Source organism: Cynocephalus volans, chromosome 6 (genome assembly GCF_027409185.1).
Source record: "Cynocephalus volans isolate mCynVol1 chromosome 6, mCynVol1.pri, whole genome shotgun sequence".
NCBI lineage: Eukaryota > Metazoa > Chordata > Mammalia > Dermoptera > Cynocephalidae > Cynocephalus > Cynocephalus volans.
The window spans coordinates 34423007-34437468 of NC_084465.1; the positions used below are offsets into that span (position 1 = coordinate 34423007).

At 36.8% G+C, this 14462-nt stretch overlaps 1 protein-coding gene across 6 annotated transcripts in view; it reads right to left on the minus strand.

Moving 5' to 3' along the window:
- Nucleotides 1-14462, minus strand: part of CPED1 (cadherin like and PC-esterase domain containing 1) — a 280020-nt gene that overhangs the window by 38094 nt on the left and 227464 nt on the right. For 3 of the 6 annotated variants that reach the window (XM_063098718.1, XM_063098719.1, XM_063098717.1), the window contains exons 17-18: nucleotides 13802-13919; nucleotides 6501-6637 (exon numbers count right to left, since the gene is read on the minus strand). The exons of 1 other annotated variant lie outside the window; for it this stretch is intronic. In XM_063098718.1, the coding sequence (XP_062954788.1) occupies nucleotides 6501-6637; nucleotides 13802-13919 (255 nt within the window). Of the gene's footprint in view, nucleotides 1-2357; nucleotides 2461-5823; nucleotides 5954-6500; nucleotides 6638-13801; nucleotides 13920-14462 lie in introns of all 6 variants that reach the window. 2 more of the 6 variants (XR_010023815.1, XM_063098722.1) reach the window with 2 other exon arrangements.

The following is a 14462-nucleotide window of genomic DNA, read 5'->3' on the forward strand; positions in this document are numbered from 1 at the left end:
ACCATGTGTTGCCAAAGCTATGCTGAGCAAAATAGTAATAATAATAATAATAAAGCTGGAGACATAACACTACCTGACTTTAAACTATACTACAAAGCTATAATAACCAAAACAGCATGGTACTGGCATAAAAACAGACACACTGATCAATGGAATAGAATAGAGAATCCAGAAATCAACCCACACACCTACAGCCATCTTTGACAAAGGTGCCAAGCCTATACACTGGGGAAGAGACTGCCTCTTCAGCAAATGGTGCTGGGATAACTGGATATCAATATGCAGGAGAATGAAACTAGACCCATACCTCTCACCATATACTAACTCAAAATGGATTAAAGAATTAAATATACATCCCAAAACAATAAAACTTCTTTAAGAAAACATAGGAGATCCACAGTGGTTCTGACGAGACCCAAGGTTGAGAACCAGAGCTCTCATAAGATAGAGACCCATTGCTGGATGAGGCAAGGGGTAGTTCAGCTCTAATATGAAGTTGAGACTTATCAGTTCTCTAAAACTATTTAGGTTATGATGAAAATCTAGAGCACAAAGCATCTCTCTGTGAAATGTGATATGTTACAATGAATGTTTTCCTAGCATGCATTTTAATTAAATTGGCTATAGGTGAATGGCAAAATTGCTGTTTTTGGTCAAAACAAATGTAAGATTGACATTTCAGCAAGGCACTCTCAAAATATAAAAAATAAAATAAAAAGCAAGCAAGTAACTATATAACATCACCTAGACAGAGATCTTCTAGCTGCTTGAAACAAAATTATTTGTCTCTATTGCCATTTCATCTGAATTGTGGGTGTACGAGTATTCACTGAGCAGTGAGGGAGCGCATCATGTATAAATCATCCTTTTCTGGAGAGAGTGAGCTGCACTCTTCCCTTTTATCTGCTCCAGTTTATTGAAACTGACAGATGACAATGAATTATGTAACCACAATGGAACGCACATATTAGTCAGAACATATTATCACAAAATAGCCACACTTCAAACATTAGCCACACTTCAAACATTTAAACACCTTTAAGTCCAAGACACTACTTAACTTGAAAACATTACTTAAAAATTTAAGTTACATTTCCTGTTTTAACAGCTGAGTTTACGAACTTTTTGAAAATATCACCTTTTTATATTTCCCTTTCTTAACTGCAATCTTCTCTCAGATATTTTATTACAGGTTTAAATTATGAACTGTTTTCAACTGACAAACAAAATAAGGGTTTGTTTAATTCAGTTGAGTCAGGTTTCTAAGTTTTTTCGGTTGTAAATTTGATTATTATATTTCTACACTATTTCCTATATATTTCACACTGTGATTACAAAGTTATGTTCTGATACACTTTTATAACAGTTCCATTCAGAGTTTTTTAAATAAGAGGTGGGTATCTAGGGAAATTTGTAAAAATATAATTAAAAACACAGCATTTTCAATTGATTTTGCTTAGATTCAACACAATTATGCATCACAAAACCTATAGATGTATACAAAAACTTACAAATGAAATAAATCATATTTGAATAAATTTAGAGTTTAAAAGTGGTCCCACATTTTCTTGCCCTTTATACACAAACAAGTTTGTCCTAGAAAAGGACTATACAAATGCTCCAAGGAGAAAATTTGTTCCATGTTTCCACCCAAAATTAGCTTGCTGGTCACGTTGCCGAAATGAAGGAAAATGACAGGTATAGAAAGTACAGTCCTGCTCATGCGCCATTAAGTGTGGTCAGTTTTTTGGGCAGAGTTACTGGAAGCTTCAACTTCTTTTCAAATCTCAACTACTTTGTGTCTTGCTTCTATCCTATAGGTGGGCTTGTATTTCCAAGTATGTCTTGGCATTCATCCGTGTAAAACAGTAGGAAAAAGATGTCAAAGGTTATAATAACATAAGGAAATTCAACTGAGAAAATGATTACTTGGAAACTCTAAAGAAAAAAAGTGCACTCTTTGAAGGCCTAACTTTCCAATAATTCTCAGTGGCCTGACCAAATTCTGTTGCCTTTTAATTTGATTCTTTGGAGAAAGATAATTTAGTTTAACATGTTTTCAAAAGCTTAAAGCTTGCCAAGTTTTTTGTAAAAATCTTTACTTTTTTAAAATAAAGTTTTGTTTTTTGGTAGCACAGTATGTTTGAACTACTCATTCATGCCCAACAGCGAACCTTCTGAATTCCGACTGTTAAAAATTCGAGTTTTCCATATTAATTGGAAGTCAGCTAGTTAGGTGACTCTGCGATTAGTAATTGTGTGTTTAAGCATGTCTCCACTTTTATATATCCCAGGTGTGTAAACTGGAGCACACTGAAAAATGAGAACCTTGAAATCATGTCCAGTGCCTTCCTCACCTGCTTGTTTCCTGCCCTTTTGTCAGCATTCCATTGTCTGTTCTCTCGGTAAGAGGCATAGCAGAGAGAGCAACTCACTCGAGTGATGATTCCAACAGTGAGGCTTTTGGGAAAAATAAAGATCTCGATTTTTATAGTTCAATTAAACTATCTCAAAAATATTGTGATTCGTAGATTGCCTCTAATCACAAACACCACTCTGCCTACACACCGTTTTTCTGGCAACTTTTCCTGTCTGGATCTGGTGCCCGCCTCTGTGTTTCTCTCTACTGTTGCAGTGATCATGCTATCTTGCAATTTCCTTTGTCTTCTTCCACTACAAATTTAGCACCTTGAAGGATCATGTTGTATGCTCCTGGAACAGATTCTTAGTTCAATATTGAATGAATGAATAAACAACGTGATATCACAAAGTTATAAAATGTATTCAGAACTTGACTTAGATAAGTGATCAGCTGGATTTTGCTCTGTGATAACATGTTAGAGACAACTGATATTGCTGGATTTCTGACATGAGGCAGCAGAGTTAATCTGATGGATTTAATGAATAAAAAAATCACTTTGTCTGGTGGGATCAGAACGATAGCTCAGGCTTCTTAACTGTTAGTCTTAGGCTTTTACTACTGGAGTACTACCTTGCTGTCCTTGGGCATATATAAAGTGAATTTCTGTATAATGTTCAAATAATAAGTTTCTTTCCTTGAATATTTGACATGGTAGGAAGAGATGCAAAAAAAAGAAAAGTCAGATATAATGTGTTTAAAAACAAAATATTTATATTACTTGTTTTTCTACTTTTGTGATTGTTATACTTTAACATTTATGTTTTTGGAATGGAATGCTGACTATAGGAAATTCTAGGTAGGATGAGAACTTATTTGTTTTAGGAATGAAAGATAAGAGTTACAGGATCACTTTGTATATTTTTATTATTCTCATGGAAAGTGAGAAATAGAAACAGACTTGCTTGCCTACGTCTATTTATAAATGGAGCTTTCTCAAAATAAGCACTATGTCATGGTTGTCACTGTGAACGTTTACACAATTATCTCTGTGGTGTGTGGCACATGAGTGTGCGCACCTGACCATGTATTACCAAGTCCTGTAACTCTGAATGCAACTACTACCTTCCTCGGGTTTCCTCTTCTTTGCATTTCCACTGCCTCTGCCCTAGTTTTGATTTATACTGTCTTTTAAAATATAGATTTTTACATTAAGAAAATAATGGCTCACATATTATAAAAATGAAAATGATACAGAAATATTTTAAAAGATCTCTTCATGCTTCACCAGGCATGCTTTCTCCTTGAGCTGGCTTCGTGGGCACAGGACCTGGGCAGTCTCATAAGTCCCCATGATCTAAAGGGTCTTGTGCTGGTGTATTGCTAGTTTATTGCTCTGCTGCTGTCTTGAAATTCTTAATAATTTTTGAGCACAAGGTTTTGCATTTTTATTTTGCACCCTATCCTTCTTCCACTCCCCTCCACCTATGTGATCACTCTTAATGTTGTTATTTCCAGAAATTTTCTATGTGTAAGCATGTTTGTATGTATGCATTAGTTTTTACATCCATGGGATTTTTCTGTACATAGTCTATACTTGCTTTGCCTCCTCAGTGCTGCATGTTGAAATTTTTCCATTAAGCAGACTCTGCCTCCCTAGCAACCATTTTCTCCTTCCCTTAGGCAGTCTCCATACTGCAGTTGGACGATGGTCTTTCTGATTCTGGTTGTACCACTTCTCTGCTAAAAATGGACAGTGCTTCCCTGTTGAATATAGAATAAATTAGCATCCTGCTAGACAAATTAGACTCTGTAGGACCACTGCCAGTGTGCTGGTAAATTTGAGTTCTGAGCACACAGGTCTGAAGGTTGCCTCTGGGCCAGAAGAGTCACTAAGATAAGCCCTTTCTGCTATGCAGTGAGGTCTCTTAATCTGAACATAGACCTTTCTTCGCAGATTTTGCTCTTGATAATAGGTAGGAAAAGTGATCTCCCCCCCCCCCGGCTTTTTTTTTTTAATCATTACTTTGTAGGGTTGTTAATAATCTGTCTTGAAATTAGCAAAGACAGTAAGGACAATTAGTAAAGACTGAATGTTTATGTCCTCTCCAAATTTAAATGTTGGAACCCTAATCTCCCATGCGATCTTACTAGCAGGTGGTGGCTTGTGGAGATAATTATGTTTAGAGGAGGTTGTGTGGGTGCAGCTCCCATGATGGGATTATCGCTCTTATAAGAAGAGGAAGAGACTAGACATCTTTTCTTTGTCATGTGAGGACACAGCAAGAAGGCAGCCAACAGAAGACTAGGAGAGGGTCCTCACCAGAACCCGACCATGCTGGCACCCTAATCTTGGACTCCCTGGCCTCCAGAACTGTGAGGTTGTGGGTTGTTAGCCCACCCAGGATATGACTTTTTATTATAGCAGCCTGAGCTAAGATAGACAGGGAAAAAAAGTCTTTAGCTTTCTACAAAGTTGATTAATCTACATCAGAGGGTTAGATCATATGCTTCTTATTACTTTACAGATGAACATGATCCTGAGAAACAGTATGTGTTATGTCCAAAGCCATGGAATTTAGTGATGAGCTTAAATTAATGTCTACTGCTTTTCAGGTTAATAGACTGTGACATCTTCTTGGAATTGTCCTGAACACTCTAAATTCTGAGGTCAGAATGGTATTCTAAGTTTAGAGAAGCCTGGCTATCGTGGCAACAGCTATTGTCCCTGTTTCCAGTGCGGCATGTCTAAGACTGTCCAAGTTGGTGATCAAAAATGCCCAAGTAGTAGCCACTCGTATACATGCATGATCACGGGTGAATTACTAAATCTCTCTGAGCTTAATTTTCTTAAGTAGAAGACAGACATAATAATATCCACCTCACAGAGTTGTGATTAGGGAAAACAAGATTTTAATTTATTCATTGACTCCATAGATATTTATTAAGTGACTACTATATTTCAAAAATTGTGCTCAGCAGTGAGATTATAGCAGTGAATCAAAAACATCCCCTACCCTCATGAAGCTTACAGGCTGGTGGGATTTATAGGAAAGTTAGGAACATAGTTCCTTGCACAGAATCAATGTGCAGTTAATACTGTCAGCAACCTAAGTTTCTAAATGATTGTTTTCTTCCCTACCCTTTTTCAAAGTAACTAATACTGCTGCTTCATCTTTAGAGATATTCTCAATCATAAAAATTGAGACATTTTTAATTGAAATCACCATGAAGAAGACATCCATCTTCCTGCCCTGCCACTTACTGTCTGTAAATACTAGAAACTAGTTGCTAGTAGAAAATTTGCTATACATTCTGCCCGGTGCTCTATTCTTTACATATTAATAAAGCTTTGTAAAAATCAGTTTTTTGAAATGCCTTGCCCATGTGCAAGAGCTTACAATGTATAAGGAAATGTCCATCTAATAAAAAGTACTTTGAAAATCTGGTTAAGGATTACTTACTTGATGTTAACCAAGCATCTCAGTCTATGTGCCCATTTCGCATGTCCGAGAGTTCTGCCGGACTCTACCTAGTCAGAGCATGCCTAGCAAGAAGACACTGCATGTCCGAGAACTCAGCTTAGAAGCCTCCCTAAAGGAAAGACCAGCCTAGTGAGGTCCACGTGAGACCTGCCCAGGAATGTGAAAGAAGATCAGCAAGGTTAGTGTGTCAAAACAATGTCATGCACTTGGTAAACTCTAGAAGAAGTGAGTCTTGCATGCAGGAACATTGGATTTCTTATGCTGAGCTACAGATATCTGTTTAAAGAGCAGCGCCTGCTACAGCTGTAGTTGACAAGGCCAGCTGCTCAGAACTGCCAACTGTCAGTTGACGTGGCAAGCTCCTACCAATTTATGCTGAGAAAATTGCATGGAATTGGGTCAGCACAAGACATGACTTTAATATTCTCCATCTGTCAAATAGATTTATTTGGAAAAAAAATGAATATTTTGAGCAAAAAATGTTAAGGCTTTTCCATGATAACATCTATGCATGATTCAAAAAGCCAAATTGCATTCAGCTAGTTATCCTCTACAGAGTGAGAGAGCGGGAATGGGTCTGTAAATTACAACTGTATGACCTTCGGTGCTGCAGATGGCAAAAATTAAAGGCTTCCCCCACTAGATCCAGAACCTACCTTCCTTCCTCTCAGGCACTGCTGGAGTTGGGGCTTAGTTAGGACACCATATTGGCAGTTGTGGGGCTGCCACGTTATTTCTCTCCAGTCACAGGTCCTGTTGTCTGAACAACTTAGGCACGGCACAATCCACTGGCCTGGAATAGATGGCAAAACTTCTTTTTGTTCAGTTTCTACTGGTGAAACTGTAGTTTGAAAGGCACTTTAGAATTCAGCTATGGCACACCATTATAGAGATTACAATGAGAGTACCATTCTTATGATATAAATCCAGTGGAGCAATGCATGGACTCCTGCCAGCCAAATAGAATAACAACATGTAGGAATGTTCTGAAATAACACACTTCATGCTGAATAAAATAAGAGCTCTGTTCCATGAAGCTGTATACATATTAAAAAATCTAAGTGATCAGGAACTGCCCAATCATTACTTACTTCAATCAAGCACTTCAATAGGACCAAAGTAGATTGGGAGTGTCCAAAATTGGCAGTTGGCCTCAAATATTTATTAGCCTACATGTCTACGTTACCAACACAATAATAGATATATATTCTCTGCTCTCAAGAGATTTAAGATACAAGAAATCAACTTCAGTATTCTGATAATTTATTATTTTGAAGATGACTTATTATTCCTTCATTTGACTGACGGCCTTTTTGTGTGAATCTCTTCACCTCTTTCTAGCTGTGTCACCTTAGCTTCTTCATTTATTAGATGAGACATGTACCAATGACATGATTGGTGAGAATGTAATGGAATAATGTCTTTAAAGGACCTAGCACAGTCACAACATCATATTTACATTTGGTTCCTAGCAGAGTTCAGGTGCAAAGTAGGTCATAAACTTTAGTAAAGGCTTATAAAGTAAGTGTATATTGTCTGTACATAAGTGAATATTCTCTGTACATTGAAGATCTTTCCTATTTCATTGATAAAATAACACGTATTCAAAACTCTTCAACTTTCAGTGTGAATTAATACATTAACAATTTATTTGAAAAATGTCAATAAAGAATTTTATTTTCATTTTTTCCTTGCTCGTCTTTTCAGAAATGGTGTGCGAACATAGCATATTACATAAACAAATATGAACTAGTTATTTCTCTCCTTGGTGGAGAATACAATGATGTCTCTGACAATCACCTTTTCTACCCTACAGGTCTTGCTTGTGTTTTCCCTTCAAATATTGAGAAGCTAAATATTCCCAGCAACTTTTTGAGTTAGAAAGGAAAAAATTTAAAAACTCTATCCATTCTGGTTGTGACTTGTGATGCCGCTAACAAAAGTATCTGGTGTAATATAAATTTTAATGGGAAGAATTTCTACTTTCAGGGGGATGAATATAGTGCATTTTACATTCATGACCTCAGGGATGTCAGAATTGATATGTGAGTGTTTATGTGGGTGGAAATAATTATAAATATGCAAATATCAAAGGGGATATAGTTTATGGCTCTTACTGCTTGACCACAGAAAGGAAAAAAAGGGTGGATATATTAAGAGAGAGAAACTTAGAGAATAAAAGAAAATAGGAGGGAAAGGACATGAGAATTCTAAGGAAGTGAAGAAAATGTACAACAGAATCACTTTGGAGGATATAATGCCAATTGAAGCAGAAATACAGAACAACTCAAACGTAATGCGCATTTATTTGCTCCTCTTACCATAGAATTTTTTCTCTGTTTTGATTTTTAAATGTAATGAGAATTCCAGAAAACTGCCTTGTTCAATCAGTGTCTACCCAGGAAGTACATGCTACACAGTTTCAGGAATGATGAATGACTCTGCAATTCTTCACATACATATCACTCTCTAGGAGGATTTTAATTTAATATGTTAACTAGGTACCTGCTGAGGAGTTAGGTGCTGTTGATGTCAAAATATGGTAATTTTTAAAAATAGCGAATATTTTCACAGCACCTCCCAGATGCCAGGGATATTCTAACTGCTTTAATATATCAACTCATTTAAACCTCATAACAACCTTATTATCATCTCGCTAATCAAGACTCAGTAACTTATCCAAGATCCTCTAGCTAGGAGGTGGTAAAAGCAGGATTTGAGCTGGGCAGTCTGTTCCAGAATCCATGTTCTTAACTATAATGCTAAACCTCAAGAATTTTAATAATCAGGTTAGAGGGCTGCAATTTGTAGATGTAAAAGAATTATAGCATAATAACAGGTAATGCATAATTGAGTAAAAATATGTGTGGTAGTGAAAGAGCCTGGGCTTTGGAGACATGCACACCTGGACTCTGCCTCCAACGAGCCCTGTGCACGTCAATCTTGACTGTGTTTTAGAGTCACCTGGGAAGCTTTTAAAATCCCCATGCCCAGATTGTACCCCAGGCTGATTAAATCAGAATCACTGGGTATGGGACTCAGGTATTGTTTTTTAATGTTTTTCAGGTGATTCTCATATGCAGTCAAGGTTGAGACCCACTGTTTACATTGGACAAATTACTTAATCTTTTCATGATTAAATTTACTTCTCTATAAGGAAAATATGTATAGCACTTTCCATAGTGCCTGATACCTAGCAGTTGATGAATATATTTTACTCCCTCACCCCAACTCCCACCGCAAGGAAGCCATGATAGTTCAGAATAAAGAGAGAGTCATGGAGGTCAGAGTTTTCTGGAAGATCCCATGGAGCAGGTAAAATATGAACAGGTCTTTATGGATAGGTAAGATTTGGAGATGTGGAAGGGGTGTACTCTAGGGACAGTGAAGAAATAGGCCTGACAGGAGTGAGACGGAAGAGCTGATTGGCCTCTACAATAGGCTGCACATATTAGAGAAAAACAGGGTCTGCTGGATGAAAGACGTTGCCAAGGTTTCCAGATGGACAAAATGGCAATACTACTAAAAGACACAACCCAGAAAGGAGAGGTGCTGGTTTCTGACTGGCAAAATGAAGATTATCCTCAAGTACCCATTTCTCCAGCCAAATCTCTTTTATAACTTCTTGGTCTTTTTCATTCAGACTATATCTTGCTTTCTAATTCTAATTTTGCCCTGGCAAGCATGGTTTGCAATCAATAATCAACCTCCTTCATGTCTTTGCTTGTCTCCTTCTAATACCATTTGGTTTAGACACAGCCTAAAGTTTAAACTTTGTTGATGAATTCCTCCGGAAAAACCTGCTTAGAGTAAAGGCAGAGTCTTTTCTTCACAGAGATTCATACTCAGTGGTGTTTAGAATCCCTTGTATGGAGTCGGAAGGAGCTTAGAGCTTGTCCTGTCCACCCTCTTGTTTTACAGACAAGGTCAACCGAGGCCCAGAGTGAAATAACAAGAGTTTGGTTACACCATTAATGACAAGACTGGACCAGAAGTGAGGTCTCTGAGTCTCTAGTTTGCCAATCCTTTTATCATATTAGGTGAGGTCAACACAAAATTATCAGTTGAAAATGAAATATGGCCCAGTGGTCTCTTTGGTAGCATGTATAGGAAAAGCCACACACTGGTTGCTATATTGAATTTATATTTATTTCAAAAAGCTGAATTTATTCAGTGGGCTCATGTGTTGACAGAGATTATGTTTAAACAAAAATGGTTCATTTTCTTTCTAACAGGACATAAATGTGTTTCTCCTAATGAGTTTATATCTAATAATCTCTTGAAGGGGCAAGTTTTTATCAGACCCCTGAGTATCTAACAGGACATGCATCCCACCCCCACCTCAGACACTCTCTACCCCTGAACCTAGCTCACAGCTAATTTTGCACAAACTAAGGCCCTTCTTAGCCACTTGTAGCTAGGAATAAAGAACCAAGTGGCCAGTTGCATGCACAAAGATTCATATATGTGTGCAATTAGTTTGTGGGCGTAAAATCACATGCAAGAGGCCTGATAGATCTCTGAAAACTTGGCCCCAATGGTTCATACTACTATATATTTATACAGTCATAACTTTTTGCATTTTTGTATTGGTTAACAATGCCTTTTATTTATTGTGAGTTAGCAACACTGCTTGAAATAGACATCTGTATAACATCTGCATGACCGGGGTTCTTGATATTTTAAATGGTACCAGCTCTTAACTAAAATTGTCAAAAAACAGGGACATAAATTTTATGTTATATATTTAAACCCTGAATGAATCAAAACTGTGATTTCTTAAGTAAAATATGACATATGTTTTGGGGAATAAACATTCTGAGGGATGAAACTGCCTTTTGGGAGAAGTTATTTGATTTATAATTATAGCTCTATATTTAATGCAAGTTAGATTTCAGCCATTTAAGTGAATCAGATTAAGTGATACAACAGAGAAAAAAAGTTCACCTCAGTGATTTAGGGCCAGGGTGAGAAATACAATCATGTGTTGGCACAAATTCCTGGCTCTATAATGTTATAAAATAAAGTGGTTTTTATTTAAGAAGGAAAAAATACATCTATATTTTCAATTTAGAAGTGTTAAAGTGTAAGTTGTCATATCTCCTTGCTAAAAATAAGGTTTCATAAAATCTTTTAATTGTTTACATATCATAAAATGCAATCTGAACTATTTTCCTTAAAGCTAATTCTCATTCAATGATTAGTATATAAAATTTTTTTTCCTCCAAATTAGAAAAATTACTTTTTCTTTATTATGTAACAGATTTAATTCTTAGGTTATGCTTTACAGTTAAATTATTTCCTAAAGGATAGAAGTCAATTTAAGAATAATCAAAAAACACAGTCACTCAAAAGTATATTAGCTGGTGTTACTGAAAAAGACATTTTGACATTATTACATCAGCAAGGTAAAAAAAAAAAAATGGAGTCAGTTTTGCCAAATAACTGCAATGTGCTGTTCAAATAAGATGCTCCTAAATAATCTTCCTTTCATTGTTGTCTACCATGACCACTTTTCCTTTCAAGCAGGTTTTTTTCTGTTTGTTTTCTGGTGGCTGGCCAGTATGAGGACCTGAACCCTTGACCTTGGTGTTATCAGCACCAGGCTCTAACCAAGCGAGCAAACCGGCCAGTGACTTTTCCTTTCAGTAGGAGGGAATCCTGCTATTAAGGAAGGAAATCATCATTGGCAGCAAACAATATGTTCTTGCAAACTGCTGTCCTGAGCTCACTCATGAACTTTGAGTCTTTGGGCCTTTCGAAGCTCGAGGGTGGAGCAGTTGGTTCTGGTGACTGTGCCCTGGCTTCTCACAGTCTTCTGTGGAAGGGAGGAGGGTTTAGATCTTGGTTTTAGTTCAGCAGTCATTTTAAAATCATATATTAAACATTGAAAGAGGAATAAAGGACAGTCTGTGCTCTGGAGAAACACATAATTCAGGGAAGCTAAGAGTAAAAACATATTGCTCATACACCCTTGAAGTATCAATATGTGTAACTGTAATAAATGAACAGATACTCCTATGTTTACATATTACAGCCATTATAAAACATAAAAAATTATTAGATTAAAAAAAATAAATGCACGTATATTTTAAGCTTCTGCCCTGTGGATTGCCCTGTGCTACTCCCTCCCCTTCCTGGGTACATCATTTAATTTTGGAGACCATTGATCAGAAAAAGACAGAGAAACATGTAAATAAACACTTTATACATAATGTGGTAAGTTCTATAGTAGAGATGTGCCCAGCACGCTCTGACAACACAGAGGAGAAGCTAACCTGGGAATGTGCTGGTGAAGAGAGGCTTTCCGGAGAGGAAGATAACAGCATCAGGAGAAGTTGGGCAAAGATGGGAAAAGAACTTGTAGACACAGGGAATAGCATGGACAAAACCCTGGCATCCTGAAGCAGCAAGATCAAAATAAAGTGAAACAAAGAGGCTGGGAGGAGGTAGGAAAGATAGGAAGGGGCCAGATCATGCAGGCCTTGCATTGTCAGGCCAGGGAGCATGGGCTTGACGTGGGTGTCAATCTTGGGGGCTTCTCTAAGGAGGCCTAGCTACTCAAGTACCAGAAGGCCCTGTGCTACGACAGCCTCTCCTGTAAGGTGTGGGCACAGAGAGAGCTTCATAACAGAGCCTGACATAAGTTACCACACATTTAATGGATAGAACAAGCTGCTGATTCTTGAGGAATCCCAGTAATGCTTCTTGAACTTTTTGCTGAAGAACTTTTGACTTGGTGCAGTAGGAGGAATAAAATTAAGTTGTTTTATGATTCTCATAAATTGTCATCTAATAAAAAAATATTTAACCGGACACATCAGTGTCTCCTTTGTATATAAGAGTATGTATCTCTTTTAGAAAAGAATCACAAATCACACCACCTGACACACCATAATGGGTAAATCCCTCCCTATGCACTGACTGGAATTTATTATTTAGAACACATGTTCAAGAACAGGGACATGCCCATGTTTGCTAACTGTGCATGCCAAATTGCAATTTGTCCTGCCCATTTGGGAAACTAATTTCCCACTCAAGTTGTGGTGTGAAGTTCATGGCAAGGATAAAAAAAGCTCCTGAGTGTTTTCCCATACTTTGTAGCTGGAGGGAGACCTGGGGTCAGGACAGAGTGGTAACCAGGAAGCTTGGAGAAGATGCTCCCTGTTCTTCTAATCATTTTGGAGGCGGTTTTAGTCCCAGCTTTAGCTTGACCCCACTGTCTCCACTGAGAGAAGATTTCCGGGGAAGGAGAGGAACAGGAAATGAGAGGAGTGGCACCAAAGCCATGTCTCATTTATAGGTCTACCTCAAGGCTTAGACAGGATTTGACACTGTTATTTGATGTCACAATTTTCCTGCCTCTGTGAATGCTCAGTATGTGGGGACATGAGTGATCATTCTCAAAGATTTTTTAAAATGATGACAAGTTATTTAAAATTGAAGTGGTACTTTTTGCAGTTCTTTGGTTGATTACAGACATTTATTTTCTACCTACAATGTACAAATTTTGGTGCCAAGTGAATTATTTTAATGACAAGTCATACTCCCTGCCCTCATGAAGCTGACATCGTTGGAAGACCGACATTAAACAACCAATTACATATGTAATTATTTAAATAATTGTGGTAATTTCTATGAAATACACAATAATAAAACAAATCAGATGGTCAGGAAAGGCTCTTTGGCAGAAGTGACTTTTGATCTGAGATCTGTAGGTAAATATGGATTAACTAGGCAAAGGGGGAGGGTGAAAAGAAAAGAATTTGATTAATCAAAATATTTCAAATATTAAAACAATGCATTTACATTTATATGTGTTGCAGCTCATACCAATGAGAAAAGTAATGTCCTTGGTTTCTTGTACACTGATTGTTTAAATAAGCATATACTTATCCATACTAAAGAATTCTTTTTTTTTTTTTTTAAGAAAAGTGATATCCAATGTGATAGTCACCTTTCGTGTCCCCAGATGGACAAATCTTTAGTTCAGGCTGTGAAACAGCTTCAATGTAGTCAGAAGAAATAGGCTGTAACCCACAGGTTTCCTCCGGGTGAATCAGCAAACCACAATCCTGCATTAATACAATAGAAATTAGTTGCCATAGTAATTGACCTGAGTCATAGTAATAAAATCTAAAAAATAAGCCATTTGTGCCAAATAACCTTTATGGATAAAAAGGAGCAAATTTTGTTTTACTTTTATTGGGTTATTGACTTACCAATAGTTGTTTGTGATAAAAGTAGAAACTTGTATTAGGGGGTTAATATAAATTCTAATGACAATTTAATTTTTATTTTGACATTAATATTCATGTAATTGCTCTGCCAATTAAAAAAAATGGATGTAAGTTTTGCTTTAAAAAGTGTACCTATGTGCCAACTCATTAAAAATAATGCATCCTCTAATAGAAGACAATATATATCAAGTGAAAAAGATAACGTGAGAAGGGAAATGGGAAATATTTGGGGAGAATTTAGTTTAACAGATACATTTTATTTCAACAAACATTTATTAAGAACTCATGATATTGCCAGAAATGGAATTGGATGCATATGTTTTATTCAAGGCATGTTCATATAGTTATAAAAGTAAGTAATGCCTCACTGCACTGAGT